The 18,197-nt window shown below is 35.3% G+C and overlaps 1 protein-coding gene across 3 annotated transcripts; it reads left to right on the top strand.

Annotated features, from left to right (window-relative positions):
* Window positions 1-2,089: 2,089 nt before the first annotated feature.
* Window positions 2,090-18,145, top strand: LOC127877680 (histone-lysine N-methyltransferase PRDM9-like). Of its 3 annotated transcripts, none has more exons than XM_052423792.1 (7): window positions 2,090-2,240; window positions 10,341-11,494; window positions 13,302-13,378; window positions 13,633-13,818; window positions 15,617-15,782; window positions 16,568-16,687; window positions 16,875-18,145. In XM_052423792.1, exons 2-7 carry the CDS (start codon window positions 10,342-10,344, stop codon window positions 17,915-17,917), a joined length of 2,745 nt encoding a protein of 914 aa, XP_052279752.1. In that variant the 5' UTR covers window positions 2,090-2,240; window position 10,341; the 3' UTR covers window positions 17,918-18,145. The 3 variants fall into 3 exon arrangements, with proteins under 3 accessions (XP_052279752.1, XP_052279751.1, XP_052279750.1); XM_052423791.1 differs by lacking the exon at window positions 2,090-2,240 and adding an exon at window positions 2,256-2,387; XM_052423790.1 differs by lacking the exon at window positions 2,090-2,240 and adding an exon at window positions 7,808-7,943.
* The last annotated feature ends 52 nt before the right edge of the window (window positions 18,146-18,197 follow it).

Genomic DNA, 18,197 nt, shown 5'->3' with positions numbered 1-18,197 from the left:
TTTTCTGAACCATTCACTTCTTTTACATTTACTTTTAAAGTTTGGACGTTTTCATTTACGTTTTGCCTCTGTTTCTTAATTAAAGTATAAAACAATTTGTCATTTGAGTCAGCTGATTCCATTATATCATTTACATGCTTATGTTTTTGTCGAGCATATGCCTGTCTCTGGTGTTGGCGCTATAACTTCTTTTTTCTGTTTTAATTCTAGTCTAGTAGTACTACATGTTCTGTTTGAGTTTTTCCATTTATTAAAAGTAATCTTTGCTGCTTTGGAAGATTTCCCGATTTGTGGATTCCAGATTCCCCGCCCTATCCTTTTCAGTCTTTTAAGTTTCATATAATTTGGTATTTCTTTTTCGCAGCTGTGTGTAGAGCGCCTATGACATAGTTCACTTTGTCACTGACCGTAGACTGTTTTTCCGAGTTATAGAAGTCGTTTGTGTTACACTTTACTTCCTTCCTGTACACACTAAGATCACATTTCTTCCATTTCGTTTTTGCAGTATAATGATGTAACCCAGCTAGAAAAATCCCCGACCACCATGGGGATCGAACCCGGGACCTCCCGGTTCCAAATCAGGCAGACACTCTACCGCGTCGCTATAACAGCTAGCTCATATAGGTGACAATATACTAAAAGATTTCCTACACAAATTCAATGTGAAAGCAATAACTTTAACTAAAAATAAAGTCAAACTTTTGCGCATAGACATCCCCATAACCATACCTTTTCTTAAAGAGCATTCCAAGCCGCAATGATTTAAACAATAAAAAAGGGGGGTCATACGTTATGCAAGAAAGAACTCGACGCGAATCAGCGGTCACTGTTTTATGGCCATCTATTTACCGGCTTCGTACCAGTTGAGAAGGGTTTCCCGCCATCTGTCAAAGTCTCATGTAGTCTCCAACCTTCAAGCAAAAGAGTGAATTTCTGTTAAACATCAATGTTTTCCCTACCACATGCACAAAGAATCATTCTAAAATAAAGCCATGGCAAGTGCCCCTACAGAGAATTGTGTCTTCTTATAAATGATGTTCATGTTTTAAGAGAGTATAGCATTGCACTCCAAAATATTTTAGTATATTGTAACCTATAGCATGGCAGTATAAGTTCCCTTTATACCGAACCCTGCTACATACACCCCCTCTAATTATGAAATTCTTCCACGAATTTCTCATTGCCATGACATCTGTGGGACGTCTGACACACCTGGTGGGTTTTTTACGTTGGGCGCCAACGTAACCCAGCTAGAAAAATCCCCGACCACCATGGGGATCGAACCCGGGACCTCCCGGTTCCAAATCAGGCAGACACTCTACCGCGTCGCTATAAAAGCTAGCTCATATAGCAAGGCAGTATAAGTTCCCTTTATACCGAACCCTGCTACAATGACTCTTCTTAGTTTTCCCATGATTTCTTGTAATATGTGTTTTCAGTGTCATAGTAATTAACGTATGATCGGAACAGTTCAAGCAATTCATTTCGTGTACACAGATGTTTTCAATATTTAAGTCATTTATGTTTTGGACGAAGAAATAATCAATTTTTGAAGTGAATTTCCCATTGTGATGAAAGAACGTATTGGCTTCACCCTGTTTTTCTGTCACTATCAGTTGTGTTACCTTGACAAAGTTCTGCAACAACTTGTCTCTCCCTGTAGCTCGTTGCATTGAGGCATTCATATCTCCACAGAGAATTACTTCATGAGAGTTTTTGTAGATTTCAAGAATCTCTTCAAGCTCGATCAACATTTCTGTGTATTCTTCGTTCGAATTTTTTTAAGTTGAAAGCATGTAAACATTTACCAGGCATATTGGTTTATTGTCAGTTGCGAATACACAGACTCCACCATAACCACGAATAAATTTGTAATCTAGTCTAGGGTCTTGGTCATCAACGCATTTTGCAAATACTTCAAAGTCTGGATCAATGTCATTCAATAGTTCTTTTTCATAGTTCATTAACCAGTGCTCTAGGCAGCATAGAAAATCATGATTTTTTTTTTAACTTCTTGAAAATAAACCTGATTACTTTTTAGTAGTTGATAGAGCCTAACTTTAGCTCTGTGTCCGATCCATGTGAGTGGAGGCGCGGCCTCTCTCTAAAAAAGAAGATATGGCGTCTTGGTAGTCGAGATTAACCACTTGATTACCCACGTTATTTACGGGTTGATTCTGTTGAGTGATTCCCCGCATTGGCCCCCGAAATATGCAGTTTATTGGAATGTAACCCACAAAGTAAGTGTGTTAAAGTAGGCTCCCTTGTGATAGCATTTGCTCTGACAAAAGCACATAATTTTATTATTTTAATTGTATTTACACTTATTTGCAATCAGCTAAATTGATTGCATATTCTAAGGACGAGTGTCATACAAACTAATGCAGGTAAACACATTAGTCCATATAAACATACTCCAAGAGACTTTGATAATTTTTGCTATGGCCAGGAACCTATTGTTTGTTTAGATGCTTGCAGGAATAATATTTAAGGTTTAAGAAGGCATTTTCTTTTTGTTTTAAAGGATTTCTTTGAAAATTATATTACCTGTCAATAATACCCGCAAGGGGAGTTAGACAGTATAGATAGATATATTTTTTATGAGTTTTTTTGGCAACAAGGGGTAACGCATTTTAAAAAAACTGGTACCATGAGTAGCATGAAACAATAAATTTTTTTAAACATGTAACTGATGAAAAATGATTGCAAAAATAATATCTAGGGTCTAATAAAGCATTTTTTATTCTATTTTAATTGGTTACTTTAAATATTCTATTTTTCATGATTTTTTTTGTAACAAGGGGTTATGAAATTTAAAAAATGTTATTGGATTTTTAGACCAAAACTGGTACTATGGTAATACTATGATGCACTTAACCAAAACATTTATAATTATATTGTTTATTCTTGAAAATGTATTTCCCCTATTCACTAAAAATAACACTTTTGATCAGAAAATTCATATATAATGATGTTTACTTTTATTTTCAAGAAACATAATGCCTCTTTTTATTTGTATTCAGCCACAAGTTCTTGTCAGCCACTTAAGGGTTATATGTTGCCTTTCTTTTACTAAATGCAAAATACTTCTACACTTTGAGACATTTCATAAAATATCTTATGTCTTTACAACACCCGAAGGCTAATAAATTTAGATATCAAGTGCTTCCATACTCACAGGACCATTCTAGGCGGGCAACCTAGCAACCTTTATTTGTTCATATCTTCCTATCAATCTGTTATATGTGTTATAAATCATTTGTTCCGAGAACATTTAATGTTTGTTATAACTTTTAAATAATTCAATGTTCAAATTGATATTGTTATTGACCGATAAACCAACATACTGATTAAAAAGGAATATTGTATTAATTATTTGCATTTTATCTTACATGAGTAATATTTGCCTAAATGTTTTTCAAACTATAGAGAAATCTATATACAATTGACGACGTTTTTCAAAAAAAAAACATTTATGAAATGGAAGTTTAAAGATAAAAATAAATAATGCAAGTTTTATCAGATATTCGTAAACATTTCCAATATAATTGAGTGACTGAGCAATGTGGATGAATGAATATAACAGATGGAACGAACACTTGACTACACTTGAATTATGATTTATTTTTCAATATTTTATGCACTTAAGTTTAGCCTTAATTCGTATTTATAAGCATTTATAGACAGTGTCCCTCCCCAAAATCAAGGAATTATTACTTGTTATTCATTTGTGTAATGGTATACAATAATTTTGTGGTAGGATATTTGAGAAAAAACATTAGAAACAAAACTTGTCAGTGATGAAATTTTCCATATGGTTACGGAAATTACCGATCGTCGGTTTCCGAAAAACAATACGTCGCCGTTTCCAAAAATATGATGGTTGTGCCCAAAGATTTTGGTGTTAATGAACATTACTGGTTTATATTTTAATAATTTCGATTCTCATTTGATTAATATGTGATTTCAAGGCTGATAAACTTGAAATATGCAAGCTATTTTTTCGTTTTGCATATGTCTGTCTATACATTTGTACAATCGGTAATTTCCGTAACTACTCGTTAAATTGTAGCACTGACACAAATTTAAATAAAAATTCTTATGTTTTACACAAATATTCTACCTCTTTCTTGCTAAAAACTAATACATGAATGATTTAAAAGTAATATTGCATCGTTTTCAGCCAGGAACACTGTCTATAACCGCGAAAAAACCCATAACAAACTTTTTGATTTACGATATTTACTTTCTAAATAGCTTGCATGCGGCATGGCATTGCATGTTCCACAAGATAAATATCTCGACTTTATTCATTGGATGATTTTGGACTGTTTCATCCAATCAGAAAATAGCTTTTAAAGGTAATTTAGACCCATGTTAAGCGAGATAATTAAGTATCACTTTTTATACACTGCCAAATTGTGACATAACGAGTTGCCTCCCTTGTTGGTTCATGCTAGTTTAGGTCCCTGCTATGGCGGTTCTGGGAAAGGAAATTAATTTTGTGCATTTAAGGACGTATGAGATACAAGATACAAACTTTTATTTCAATTCGGTTTACAATAAATAACAGTATAACATTAGCTATGTATAGCTATTGACCGACCCATACAAAACTTAGCAGCGATATAAAAAATATAAACACATTAAATTAAAACAATTATTTACTTAAAGGATTTACAATAGTTATGATGAAAGTATATTTACTTAATAATGGTTAAGCTTATATATAAAAAAGCATATATCACAGTCTGCATGAAACATAAAAAACAAGCAAGCAACAAACAGCCAAAATTTTAGCAACTTAAACAAGCAAGCAACAAAAAGCCAAAATTTAAGCACTTAAATATTTAATGAAAGTATATTTAATAATATTTTACTTAATAATGATTTAACTTACATATTTATGTCCCCCTTCGAAGAAGTGGGGTTGTATTGCTTTGCTCATGTCGGTAGGTCATTCGGTAGGTGGTTGTCAGACGATAACTCAAGAACGCTTGGGCCTAGGATCATGAAACTTCATAGGTACATTGATCATGACTTGCAGATGACCCCTATTGATTTTTAGGTCAAAGGTCAAGGTCACGGTGATCCGAAATTGTAAAATGGTTTCCGGATGATAACTCAAGAACGCATACGCCTAGGATCATGAAACTTCATGGGTAGATTGATCATGACTCGCAGATGACCCCTATTGATTTTGAGGTCACTAGGTCAAAGGTCACGGTGACCCAAAATAGTAAAATGATTTTCGGATGATAATTCAAGAACGCATATGCCTAGGATCATGAAACTTTATAGGTAGATTGATCATGACTCGCAGATGACCCCTATTGATTTTTAGGTCACTAGGTCAAAGGTCAAGGTCACGGTGACCCAAAATAGTAAAATGATTTTCGGATGATAACTCAAGAACGCATATGCCTAGGATCATGAAACTTCATATGTAGATTGATCATGACTCGCAGATGACCCCTATTGATTTTGAGGTCACAAGGTCAAGGTCACGGTGACCCGAAATAGTAAAATGTTTTCGGATGATAACTCAAGAATGCTTTTGCCTAGGATCATGACACATCATAGGTACATTGATCGTGACTTGCAGATGACCCCTATTGATTTTCAGGTCACTAGGTCAAAGGTCAAGGTCACAGTGACAAAAGTCGTATTCACACAATGGCTGCCAGTACAACGGACAGCCCATATGGGGGGCATGCATGTTTTACAAACAGCCCTTGTTATATTAAAATCAGGTTCGTTTCATGAGTAAAAAAAAAAGCGTATATCACAGTGTGCATGCAACACAAAAGCAAGCAAACAACAAAATCTAAAAAAAATAGCAACTTTAACAAGCTAGCAACAAAAAAAGCCAAATAAAAAGATTTTTTTAAGCAACTAACATATTTAATAATCAGTTTCCTTGCATGAACGTATCACTTTCTAAAATGGTCAGAAGTGGGTGGGGCAATGTAAAACAACAATTCTTCATACTAGCATTCTATATAAAGTTTGGAACAATGTGCACAATTAAAATAACATATACAGTCAACTCGCCAATAGGGGGTCACACCAATAGGGGGTCACTATCGTGTATTTCATGAAAAAGTATAATCAAATCAAAAGCAATTGTTGCAGAGTGTGTCCATTGGATAAATGTACAATTTTACAAATTTGTGAAAAGATGCTCCAACTGTTGATCCGACAGGGGAGATAATGCTGTAAACAGTGATCCTATATTGGCGATAGTGAGTGCTTTTGTGTATGTCATTTTATTATAGGTAATGTTTATTTATTTTCAATGAAACCTTTTTTAATCTGAAATATGGTTAAATGACAGTGTTATAAACTGTTTATTTCATAGTTTTTTTGGTCATTTGACATTTTTTCATTGTCGTTCTTTCAACGGTCATTTTTGCAAAAAATCAGAAGTGTACTGCTGCAAAATAATAATACAGAACACTGATGTAATAGCAATTATTTTTACATCTTGTCATATATACACAAAAGCCTAAAGGACAAAATTCTAATGCAAAAATTTAAAGTTTTTTGGCATGTGATTCTCTATTGCCAAGTTGATAGTACATCAGTGATACAGGAACCAGTTCTAATGACATCTTTCAGAGTAAATAATCACCTGTTTTCACGTTATAAACCATAGGCAAGGAGTTGAACATACCAAATAGGCAAAATGTCACAAATTCAACAAAATTGCAAATTACAAAGTCATTTTCGTTTACAATTCATAAACCTATATATAAAAGTGTAGCTAAATATTATCTGCAAACGTTGGCCATAAAAAAGTTGGCCTCATTTCAACCGTTTAAAAGTAACAAACTGACAAATCGGACGAAATCAACAGTTTTCACTAGCTAAGACAATAACCCTTACTCCGATCTTACCATAACCCTTCGTGTAAATGCTTGTTTACAAACAATTCTATCAAAATTTATCGCTTTACATTGATGAAAAAGAGTTTAAAAAAACAACTTTCTCCTTTAAAATTAAAATTAATGATGAAAGTCATATACAGGATTGGTGATGTTTTGCTTCACTGCCTTGTTCCCTGTTTAATTTGGAAGGCTTCGGACATTTATATCTTACGCAACTTGTAATATTCCGGTACAATTCTGCCATATTCACTAGCTTGGCGCTCAAGGAAAAAAAAAGTAGCCAAATTTCAGCGTTACGATGACAACCAACATTATAACCTTATTTGCTCAATGAACAACATAACCATTATCATTAATTTATAGGTAATGAGGCATCAACAATGATTGTATTAAATTATCAATCAGGCCACATTTTAATAAATTATTTGTTACCTGAATTCAAATACTTTCATGTTTTTTATATTCCATTTATATTTATTTTCATGCATTAGCATAAACGGTATACAATGTTAGAACTTTCATACGCCCCAGTCTTCGATTGGGTGGGTCTTGCGATAGGTAACTCCTATCCGCCCAACCCCCCCCCCCCCCCCCATCCCCCATCTCCTTATAATTTGTTCGGTTGTGTGCTGCTTCTTGATTCTTTAAAAAGATATTTACGGCAACGTATTTGTGAATTGACATTTGTCTATAGTTTAAATAGATTATTTATTCAAACTTACCGGTAATTTCGTAAGTTTAAAATACTGCATGTACTGAGTTGCTAGGCTATATTTAGTTACAGTACATCGTCTTTTGGCCAGTTTTGGGAAAAAGCATGCTTTCCATGGGTGGAACTTGACATTGCCGATGACAGCAATACTTTCGCGCTCTTTGTTAAAACACGGGTTTTACATGGCATATTATGTAAAGTGACTTGTTATTATCACGTGGCTGTAGAAAAACGGTGTAAATCAGTTCTACAAATAGACACGATGAAATATACATGCACTGGTATTAAATTGGTACCGCATCAAATTGTTAACGGGTTTTGTTTTTCGCAACTTATTGGCCGTAAGTAATTAATTGCTAACCATTTGCAATTAACTTTTCATATGGAACAATTGTTTATAGTAAAAAAGTGTTATGATGATGCCCATACCGTCTTTAATGTCCTGTTCTATTTTCCCGTTTTATATTCCGTAAATAGTTAATCTGTGAACTCTTACTTCATTTCCGATGTCAATCAAAAATAATGTTCGCCAGATAACTCCGACCACATGCGCATTCTCGTAACCTATTGGACGGTGAACATCACAATTTGACGCCTGAAAAGTTACCTGATAATTTCCCATGATGCATCTTACATGACTGTGTTAAGTGACCTGATTATTCGAAACACATATCATAATAACTGCTATCAGTGGATTATCTCTTATCCCAGGTGGCGTTTATGGCGATTACCCGTAGGTACCGAGTTGGTACCAAGTTTTCTTTAAAAAAAAGGAATAATGATACAATTATAGAGAAACATGGACTTTTTTGACAATCCCCATTTTAGCTTAAATTTTAATCGCCAGCTGAAAGATTCAATCGCCGATGGCGATTTTGGCGATCTGAAACGCTAACATAGATTCAGGAGCATAGTTGCGTCAAGGCCGGCCTCATTGGCCTCAGTCAACTTGTAAATAAGGCCTTCATGCCAGACCTTGTATAACAGGCTTTTGTTTTCACGGGCATGAAACACACTCTCACTCATTACAAATGAAGTCATCAAGCAGACAATTTGCTCCTAGAAACCGCCCTGCTGCTCATTTAGCCGCGAAGTCAGTTGGTTCATGCAGCATTGCAGAATAATCGTTTCAAAGAGCTTCAAGTCAAGGATATAGCTCGATAGTTTTTTGGGTCATCTTTATGTTTTGAACCGCATTTATGAAGTGTTATTATCACACTCTTTAATTATACCCCCATTACCAATGGTAATGAGGGCTATATAGGAGTCACTATGTCGGTCTGTCTGTCCGTCAGTCTGTCCCGAAAGCTTGTCCGGGCAATAACTATGTTGTTCATTGTGATATTTTAAAATCATTTGGCATATTTGTTCATCATCAATGGACGGTGTGTCGCGCGAAAGAATTACATCGATATCTCAAAGGTCATGGTCACACTTTGAGTTTAAAGGTCAAAAATGGCCATAAATGAGTTTATCCGGGCCATAACTTTGTCATTTATTGTGAGATTTTTAAATCAATTGGCACATTTTTTAACCATTATTGGACAGTGTGTCGCTCGAAAGATTAACGTCGATTTCTCCAAGGTCAAGGTCACACTTTGAGTTCAAGGGTCAAAAATGGCCATAAAGGAGCTTGTCGGGGCCATTATCTTGTTCATTGTGAGATTTTAAAATCATTTGGCACATTTGTTCACCATCACTGGACGGTGTGTCGCATGAAAGAATTACGTTGATATTTTCAAGGTCAAGGTCATACTTTGAGTTCAAAGGTCAAAAAAGGCCATAAATAAGCTTCTCCGGGCCATAGCTATGTCTTTCATTGTGAGATTTTAAAATCATTTAATCACCATCATTGGACAGTGTGTCGCACAAAAGAATTATGTCGATATCTTCAAGGTCAAGGTCACACTTTGAGTTCAAAGGTCAAAAATGGCCATAAATGATAATGGCATAATAATACTTAAAAATCGCCATAACTTAGCTTCTCTTGTTTTGTGAAGACAGCATGCAAAAAAAGTCTGTGTCAATGCAGCACGTGGGGATATACGTCACGTCTGTGACAAAGCTCTAGTTTCATCTGCGACAAACATTTTGCAAGATATGTGTGAATACATTGGCTTTGATGGGCGAAAGGATATCTATCACAATAAGTAAATGTTCCTAACCTATTGCATCAGATCTGGCGGCTTAACCAGTTGCTTTGATGGAAGCGTTAACATTTTCCTGTAGAACAGTACCAGCACTGTTGGGTTCGATCCTCAACATCACGCTTTCAAGTTCTCAAAGAGCACTATTGTCTTCTAGAGAGGCCTTATAATGTTTTTTTTAATGTTCAGTCAGCGTTTTCCATTTTTTTCTTGGAACAGATATACATGGGTGATTGCTTTCATACACCAGTATAAGTAATTTCACCAGCACAGGATTAGACAGATTTATCATCTAAATTTGAAATCAGATTATGGTTTGTTTGTGAGATCTAATCAGTGCTATGGTATGGCTGTTACTGCTTGTATTGCCACATCTGCTTGACGTTTTCCACCCTTGTTTCAAAAACATGTGTTTGTTTACTTGTTGAAAGGCATAAAACTTGAAATGAAGACATAAAATGATAAGAGAGTTTATATTTTAAGCATATTTCTAAATGTCTTGCATAGTTGCGAATGCTACCGTTTTTAAATACCCTCCCAAGTTAATGCCTCTAGATGACCATGTTTATCTTTTACCTTAATCATTTCCAGAATGACAAGTGCACGGAAAAGTCCCCTTCCGGAGCCCTCTAACAAGTACAAAAGAAGAAAACAAGGTACAGAATACAATCACATGGGAGTTGAGACAAAAATCAATACTGTGACTTTAAAGGAATTTGATTCCACAACGCAAACTGATGTTAACTCTATGTCGACTATGGTAGGTGCTGAGACCTTATATCCAGACCAAACACTAGATGACTTTAACTCTGTTTGTGTCAAAGTCGAGGCTGATGAATGGTGTAATATAGCTGCTTGTTTTTATGCTGGGTCTACCAAATCAGAACAGGTTCTAGGGAAAGAGATATGTCAAGAAACAGACACATTCCATGGTAGAGGAAAGCGTGAGGATCTTTATATCCCCTGTCCAGTAAAGACCCTACAAGGTGGCATCAAGAAGGAGCCAGTGTTGGATGAAATACAGGATGCTGGTTATAAATTCCCTGAGGAACACAGGCTAAGGAACCTAAAAGAGTTGCCACTGAGCGAGTTTGGTTCTCAAGAAGTTTTCCAAGATTTTGCAAATGGGCAGTTTACTCCAAGTGTTCAACATTCTTCCTCTGATTTGACTCCTTTTCATTTGGCTTTAAAAACTGAGGCAAATACTTTGAGCACCTCACCGGTTCAGGGTTTGCCTATGAATGTAAGTCCTTCCATAACTAGCAGGTTAGTAACAGCTGCCAGTTCTAAATCTACTGATGCTTGGGATCAAAAGGAGTGTGATATATCCATTAAAAAAGAAGTTCCTACACATCAGCTCATTGGTTTGTCAAGTGATGTAACAGATAGTATGGATCAAACAGTTGCAATATTACCAACGAATGATCCGCATGCTCCAATGCCTGTAATCAGCTACAATTCAAAGTCAAATCTATCTCATAACAATTCTGAAAGTCATAGCAATAAAGTGCCTTGGTCGATCAGTTCTAAAATTGAAGAAGTTGCCATGACATCCAAGGTAGTGAAATCCAATGATCTGTTACTAGAGTCTGGTGATGGTTCTTCTGGTGACTTTGAAGAGATATTCATTGAAAGAAACAAAGAGACAAACAAGAGCTATCCTTCAACCCTTCCAGCACCAAAGAAGGTTCGTGGTTCTTCGAGCTGTATGAACCAGGAACCCCTAGTTGATGACAACTTGCTCTGTAAGTCCAAGAACAAAATACAATGACCTCGCACTAGAAAGTCTCACAAAAGTGCACCAAACATAATAACCATTTTTAGCGCATACATACTAACAAATTTTAATCAAGATTGAACAGTTGTCAGTAGAGTGGTAACATGCCAAAATCCTATCAATCTTGATAAAACTTGTTTAAACTTCCCAAGATCTAGATAAAATTTGTTTGGTCAAGTGTAGTCAAAACTAGGTCACCAAGTGAAATTTTGAAAACACTGTGTTCAGAAAAAGATTGTAACCATATTACAAGTCGCTTAAATATTTTATCTTGAAGAATCTTGGTCAGAATGTTCATCTCAACAAAACCTAGTTAGAATTTTGTCCAGTGTGGTCAAAAACTAGCTCTCCAGGTCCAATCTGAGATAAATAGTAAAAAACTTCAAAATACCTTATTTGTGGTTAGTTTGGATTGTCTTAATGTTTTTCTTAACCATATCTAGGCCTTAATTAAAATTACATGTAGTTCACATGAAGTTATAAAATAAGTCACGAGTTCAAATAATTTACAATTGTTCCTTGATCTCAAGTGAGTGCTTTAATAGCGTGCCTGTGATGCTCCTATCTTGGAGATGGGGTCTCTTTTTTCTGTCATGATATCTAAGACTTTCTTAGTCCCCTACCGGCTTCACCGGAGGGGACTTAAGGTTTTTGCTCTGTGCGTCTGTCTGTCTGTCACACTTTTCTGAATCCTGCGATAACTTAGTTCTTAATATTTTTAAATATTTTTCGTGAATATTTTTTCACGAAACTTGAAACATGGATAGATGGCATTATGGACATTATGCACGTAATTACATTTTGTCCCTACGTCAAAAATTTGTTTGTTATGACAACAAATAGACTAGAAATTCTGCTGGAAATGGTGGTTTTCTGGATCCTGCGATAACTTTTAAAGTTCCTCATATTTTTTCATAAAACTTGAAACATGGATAGATGGCAATATGAAAATTATGCATGTCATTTCATTTTGTTCCTATGTCAAACATTTTGGTTGCTATGGCAACAAATAAAAGAAATTCTGACAATGGTGGAATTTCTGGCAATGGTGGAGCCGGTAGGGGACATATATTGCTTGACAATAGTCTTGTTGATTATGTGTTGCACACAACTAAGTAAGTAAAATAATATTTAAAGAAATTTTGCCTTGCAAATGTTACCATAGAACTAACATAAAAATGTGCTGAGTATGACTCATTTTTTTATAAAGTAACATGCTTAAATTTAGACAAAAGATTATTTGAAGAACAAAATGTAATATTCAGAAAAAAAATATCTAAACTTAAGTATAAGGACCCCTGAAATTAACTCTTCAAAAGCTTTTGAAATCCCTGGGCTGTTTTTCAGGTATGCATCTAAATTTGCAGCTTTGCAGCATTTATAATATATATAAGTTTGTTCTTTAAAGCTGATGAACCATTATTGTCCCCTACCAGTGAAACTGCCTTGAGGGGACTGATGGTTTGCGCTCCGACTGTCAGTCTGTCACACTTTTCTGGATCCTGCGATAACTTTAAAAGTTCTTCATATTTCATCATGCAACTTGAAACATGGATAGATGGCAATATGGAGATTATGCACGTCATTTCATTTTGTTCCTATGTCAAGAATTATGGTTGCTATGGCAACAAATATATAACAAAATAAAAAATAAAAAAAATACTGACAATGGTGGAGTTTCACCGGTAGGGGACCATATTGCTTGGCAATCTCTTGTTTGATTTTAGCCTGTGACTTATTTTCATTGTTGTATTGTGTTTTGTTTGCTCTCATAGACTGTGTAGAATGCAACAAGGAGTTTGAAGGGGACTGCACTGTCCATGGACCCTACAACTACATACGGGATAAAGAGGTGGAGCTTTATTTATCTGTAACACACATGCTTAATGTGGTAGAGAGAATAAGGAAAGAAACACATTTTATTATTGGTATATGAGGCTGTTTTTCGAAATGTGTATGTATGAATGTAGTAAATTTTCATTGTTTAAGTGATGTTTAAGTGATGTTTATATATTTAAGAAATGCTTTAACTACATGTATGCTCCTCTTATTCTAATCCAAAGCTTGTTTCCAGTTCATTCTAATATACCTTAATATCAACTGCAGGTACCAGAAGTGGACACCAGTAGATCTTTCCATACCTTGCCAGATGACCTTGAAATTAAAACCTCAACAATAGTTGGAGCTGGTCTTGGAGTATTTTCAAAAGTTGGACTGGAGTCCAGGATCATGTTTGGACCGTATGATGGCACTATCATCACTGAGAACCCTAAGTCAGGATATTGCTGGCAGGTGAAGATGACTTCAAAGCGATGCTTAGCATGATGCTTTTATACCTATGTCTAGTTTGAAATGCAAGAGTTATTTAAGAAATTCTAAATGTTTGAAAATAAAGAGGGGCATTTTCAACAAATGCATTTTCTATCTCAATAACCCGTATTGTAAATACAGAACATCACTGTATAACATGACAGTGTCATAAAACGTGTAAAAAAATATTATTGAAGCAAAATTGCTAAGCATTGGGTAAGCACATAGTTTTTATTATTGTTTGCATATTCATGCGAGAATAAGTTCCTCACTTGACAGTCTAGGCAGAAAATATACGAGTGTCTTACTCTACGGAGACAGTAAGAAGATTTCTGACACATTTCTTTGAGGTATTAGCACTCTAATGAACTTCGTGCAATATCGCCTTCTTTCGTACATATCCGTCACTCCGAACGTTATCCGGGAATGTGCGGAAAACTACGAATATTCTATAAATACGCTATGAAATACTTAATGTAGGACCCGCTAAATACAATGACAACAAATATGGCCGACATTGTACCTGACAGATCGGGTCACTTAAAAAAAAAGCAATTTCTTGATGATGAGTAATTAAAATTTATAGCAGTCTACAAAGTGAATTTAAGGTTTATTATGCCACCTCAAAGTTGGAGGCATTAAACATTGTACCAGTCAATAACTCAGCATTTCTGCTCAGCCCAAAGCTTGAATTTTCTGAACTACTCGGTTGATCTCATGAAAACATTAACTGTTTGATGACTTCTATGTGTAATTGATTGTAAGGAAATGGAATTGGATTTGAGAAATTTGGTAGAATTATGGTTGTCAACTCCTGTATAATTTCTGGGTTGATCTTGCTCAAGTTTGATTACCGGTATCTTACTGGGGACATACTTATTTAGACTGAGAAATTTGACGAGATTTGACAGAGTAAAGGCCCTTTGTCTGGTTTTTCTTGATGTAATATATTGTCCCAAAATCAAAGCCTCGTAGTGCTTGGCGCCAAACAGAAGAATGTCATAGTGTGTATTGTTTGGAAAGGAATTTAAACTGCGACCAGTTTTGGCCGAATTAGTGCCTTTTCCCTGTTTGTCTAATCATGAACAATAAATAGTTGATATTTCTGTGTCCAAACATATGTCATTAATATCAGTGTCTGTGACATATTTCTAGGTGATATAACTATTACCTGTTATATATATATATTAGCATTCTTGCATCTATACTCTTCACACATTTTGTGAGACGGATTCAATTATTATTTAAAAGTAGTGTTCAATTGAAGGATGTTAAGTACTTAACTATTTTACATGAATGGAACTCAGCAATTAAAAACAAATTACTTTGTTTGTGTGCGCTGTGGAAAATATTGTATTATCATTGCCGCTGTTAAGTTTCTAAATGCATTCTTTGGTATTTTAGTCTTAATATTTGAATGTTGCTCTTAATAACAAGTGTATCAGGTATCATACTTTCTTGTGTATCAATCTTGTTTACCTGTTTTTATGCCCCCAGTAGAGTGGCATATAGCAGTTGAAATGTCCGTCATTCCGTCTGTCTGTGCGTCTGTCTGGAATCTTTAACATTGCCCATATCTTTTGCAATATTGAAGATAGCAACTTGATATATGGCATGCATGTGTATCTCATAGAGCTGCACATTTTGAGTGGTGAAAAGTCAATGTCATCCTTCAAGGTCAAAGGTCAAATATATAGCTTCAAAGCGGTGCAGTAGGGGGCATTGTGTTTCTGACAAACACATCTTTTGTTTGTTTATAGTAAGATTTTATGCCTTTCAGATCTATAAGGATGGCAAAGCGATCCACTATGTGAATGCCCAGGACAAGACCACCTCTAACTGGATGAGATACGTGAACTTTGCAATGAAAGAGGCAGATAAGAACCTTGTAGCATTCCAGTACAAAGGAGGCATCTATTACTGCACATTCAAGCCACTTTCATCAGGTACATTCAGACTTAAGATATCAATACTAAATGTGGGGGCTGTCTGATTAGAGCAGTCTCACCTGGGCAATACAGTTCAATTCTCTTTAACAGCCATTTGCTTAATATTGTCACCATACAGGAGAAGTGAACTTTCTCCACAAACTTTGGTTTTCTCGAAGCACATTGTCACACCAATATAAAATACCTTGCAGTATGAAATATATAGTTGTCAGTTGCCGCTTTTCTTCAAACTTCTTCCCAAGTCCGAGTGGTTTCTGAGACCAACTTCAGATCCTCTCATTAGTCAGCCTCAGGCCTAGAAGACCTCATTAACTTCAAAATATTCGCGACACTGCAAGCCAGGTGATTCCAAGTAATAGAACCACCTGCTTATCACTATGTCTTGTTAGGTGTGAATCCATGTTGTGAACAAATAAATGTTAGATATTTCTGGAACTTGACCAGTTTGCTTTTGTACTTGCCATTCCATTTAAATCATACGAAACTTAACAGATTTAAAGAAAAGCCATGTACAAATGTATATCCAAATATTTTACTTTTGCTTAAAACCTGTCATATAGTTCAGACTTAAAATCAAAACTAGATTATTTTGAGAAGAATAAATAACTTATACATGCAATTTTATGTTATACTATTAACACACATTCACATTTATTCAGTATTAAATGTGTTTAGTAACATTTGTCACACAAGTCTAGTTAAAGAATTGAGTGTAACAACAAAAAGGTGATCGTTTTTACATTTTTTTATTAATAACTTGTTAAGTTTTACTATTGCCTCAGGGGAGGAACTGCTAATGTGGTATGGAGATGAATGCGCAAGGGAACTTGGCCTTTCCAGAGAAGATGGCCTTATCAGAGACAAGAATTTGCATTTCAGACCTAAATATGTCAATGGAGAAGGTTTGTAGGCTATTTTGACAGGTTATCGTGACAATAAATACTTGTTCACTCTTCAAGGTTGATTCATCAATGTTTTCATGGAATTGTATTGTCATAAGTAGCAAAACATTTATTTCGGGCTCAAATTTCATACATAATAGGAAAAAAAATCTGTCCTGAATATCATCTTAATTTTGTTATTTTTCAGAATTTTTCCAATGTGTGTACTGCAAGATAGCATTCACAACTGCAGTCTTTCTTGTTCGTCATTTGAAGAGAATGCATGGTGGTGATAAACTTTCATCCAAAGATCTGCAAGTTCTGGACCAGTGGCGTGGAAAAAATGATCATCAAAATGATCATAATTATTCAAAACAGATAAATCCTACAAGCAACGAAAGACATCTGAACAGTATTACAAATGTTACACATAATAAAAGTAACATTTCACACAGTGTCTGTGAACAGCAACTAACAAATGCAATATTACATAAGAATAACAATGTTGAGGTGTGTAAATATAATAGTAATATCATTAATGGCATTAAGACAAACAAGAGGATACCTACAGGAAAGAAACTGTACATGTGTGAGGTGTGTGGTTATGCATGTTACCACAAGGGTAACTTGAAGACACACATAATGATACATACAGGCGAAAAACTGTACAAGTGTGAGGTTTGTGGACATTCATTTACCCAGAGTAGTACCTTGAAGAATCACATGCAGATACATACAACAGAGAAACTGTACAAGTGTGAGGTGTGTGGTTATGCATGTAACCAGAGTGGTCACTTGAAGACACACATGATGAGACATACAGGAGAGGGTCTGTACAAGTGTGAGGTGTGTGGTTATGCATTTAACGTCAAGTGTAACTTGAAGACACACATGATGAGACATACAGGAGATAAACCGTACAAGTGTGAGGTGTGTGGTTATAAATGTATCAAGAATAGTACCTTGACGACACACATGAGGATACATACAGGAGAGAGAGTGTACAAGTGTGAGTTGTGTGATTATGCATGTAGCCAGAGTTGTAACTTGAGGAGACACATGATGATACATACAGGTGAGAGAAAGTACCAGTGTGAGGTGTGTGGCTATGCGTGTAACCAGAAGGGTAACTTGACCCTACACATGAGGATACATACAGGAGAGAGGGAGTACACATGTGATGTGTGTAGTAATGCTTTTTCCCATAAATGTTCCTTGAAGAGACACATGAAGATACATACAGGAGTGTGAGTACAAGTGTGAGGTGTGTGATAATGCATTGAAAGAGAGTGTTATTGGAAGAGACACATGTAGATACATACAAGAGAAAGACTGTTCAAGTGTATGGTGTGTGTTATGCATGTAACTTGGATTGTCACTGAAAGAAACACTTGCAGATACATACAAGAGATCAATTGATCTCAACATAATTACTGCATGTCATAAATAAGTTAATATTAAATAAATTAAATGTAATTACTAAGATGTGTTAATGTCATTTTGCAAATTATTTTGACAATGTCTATTTTTA

Source organism: Dreissena polymorpha, chromosome 4 (assembly GCF_020536995.1).
Source record: "Dreissena polymorpha isolate Duluth1 chromosome 4, UMN_Dpol_1.0, whole genome shotgun sequence".
In the NCBI taxonomy this organism is placed as follows: domain Eukaryota; kingdom Metazoa; phylum Mollusca; class Bivalvia; order Myida; family Dreissenidae; genus Dreissena; species Dreissena polymorpha.
The sequence above is the reverse complement of the archived record's forward strand: the minus strand, read 5'-3'. Positions and strand labels throughout refer to the sequence as shown.

Coding starts and splice junctions, on each gene's coding strand:
- LOC127877680 (XM_052423792.1), top strand. CDS start 10,342: ATGACAAGTGCACGGAAAAGTCCCCTTCCGGAGCCCTCTAACAAGTAC. Junction 13,819..15,616: donor AGTCAGGATATTGCTGGCAG/GTGAAGATGACT, acceptor TATGCCTTTCAG/ATCTATAAGGATGGCAAAGC. Junction 16,688..16,874: donor TAAATATGTCAATGGAGAAG/GTTTGTAGGCTA, acceptor GTTATTTTTCAG/AATTTTTCCAATGTGTGTAC.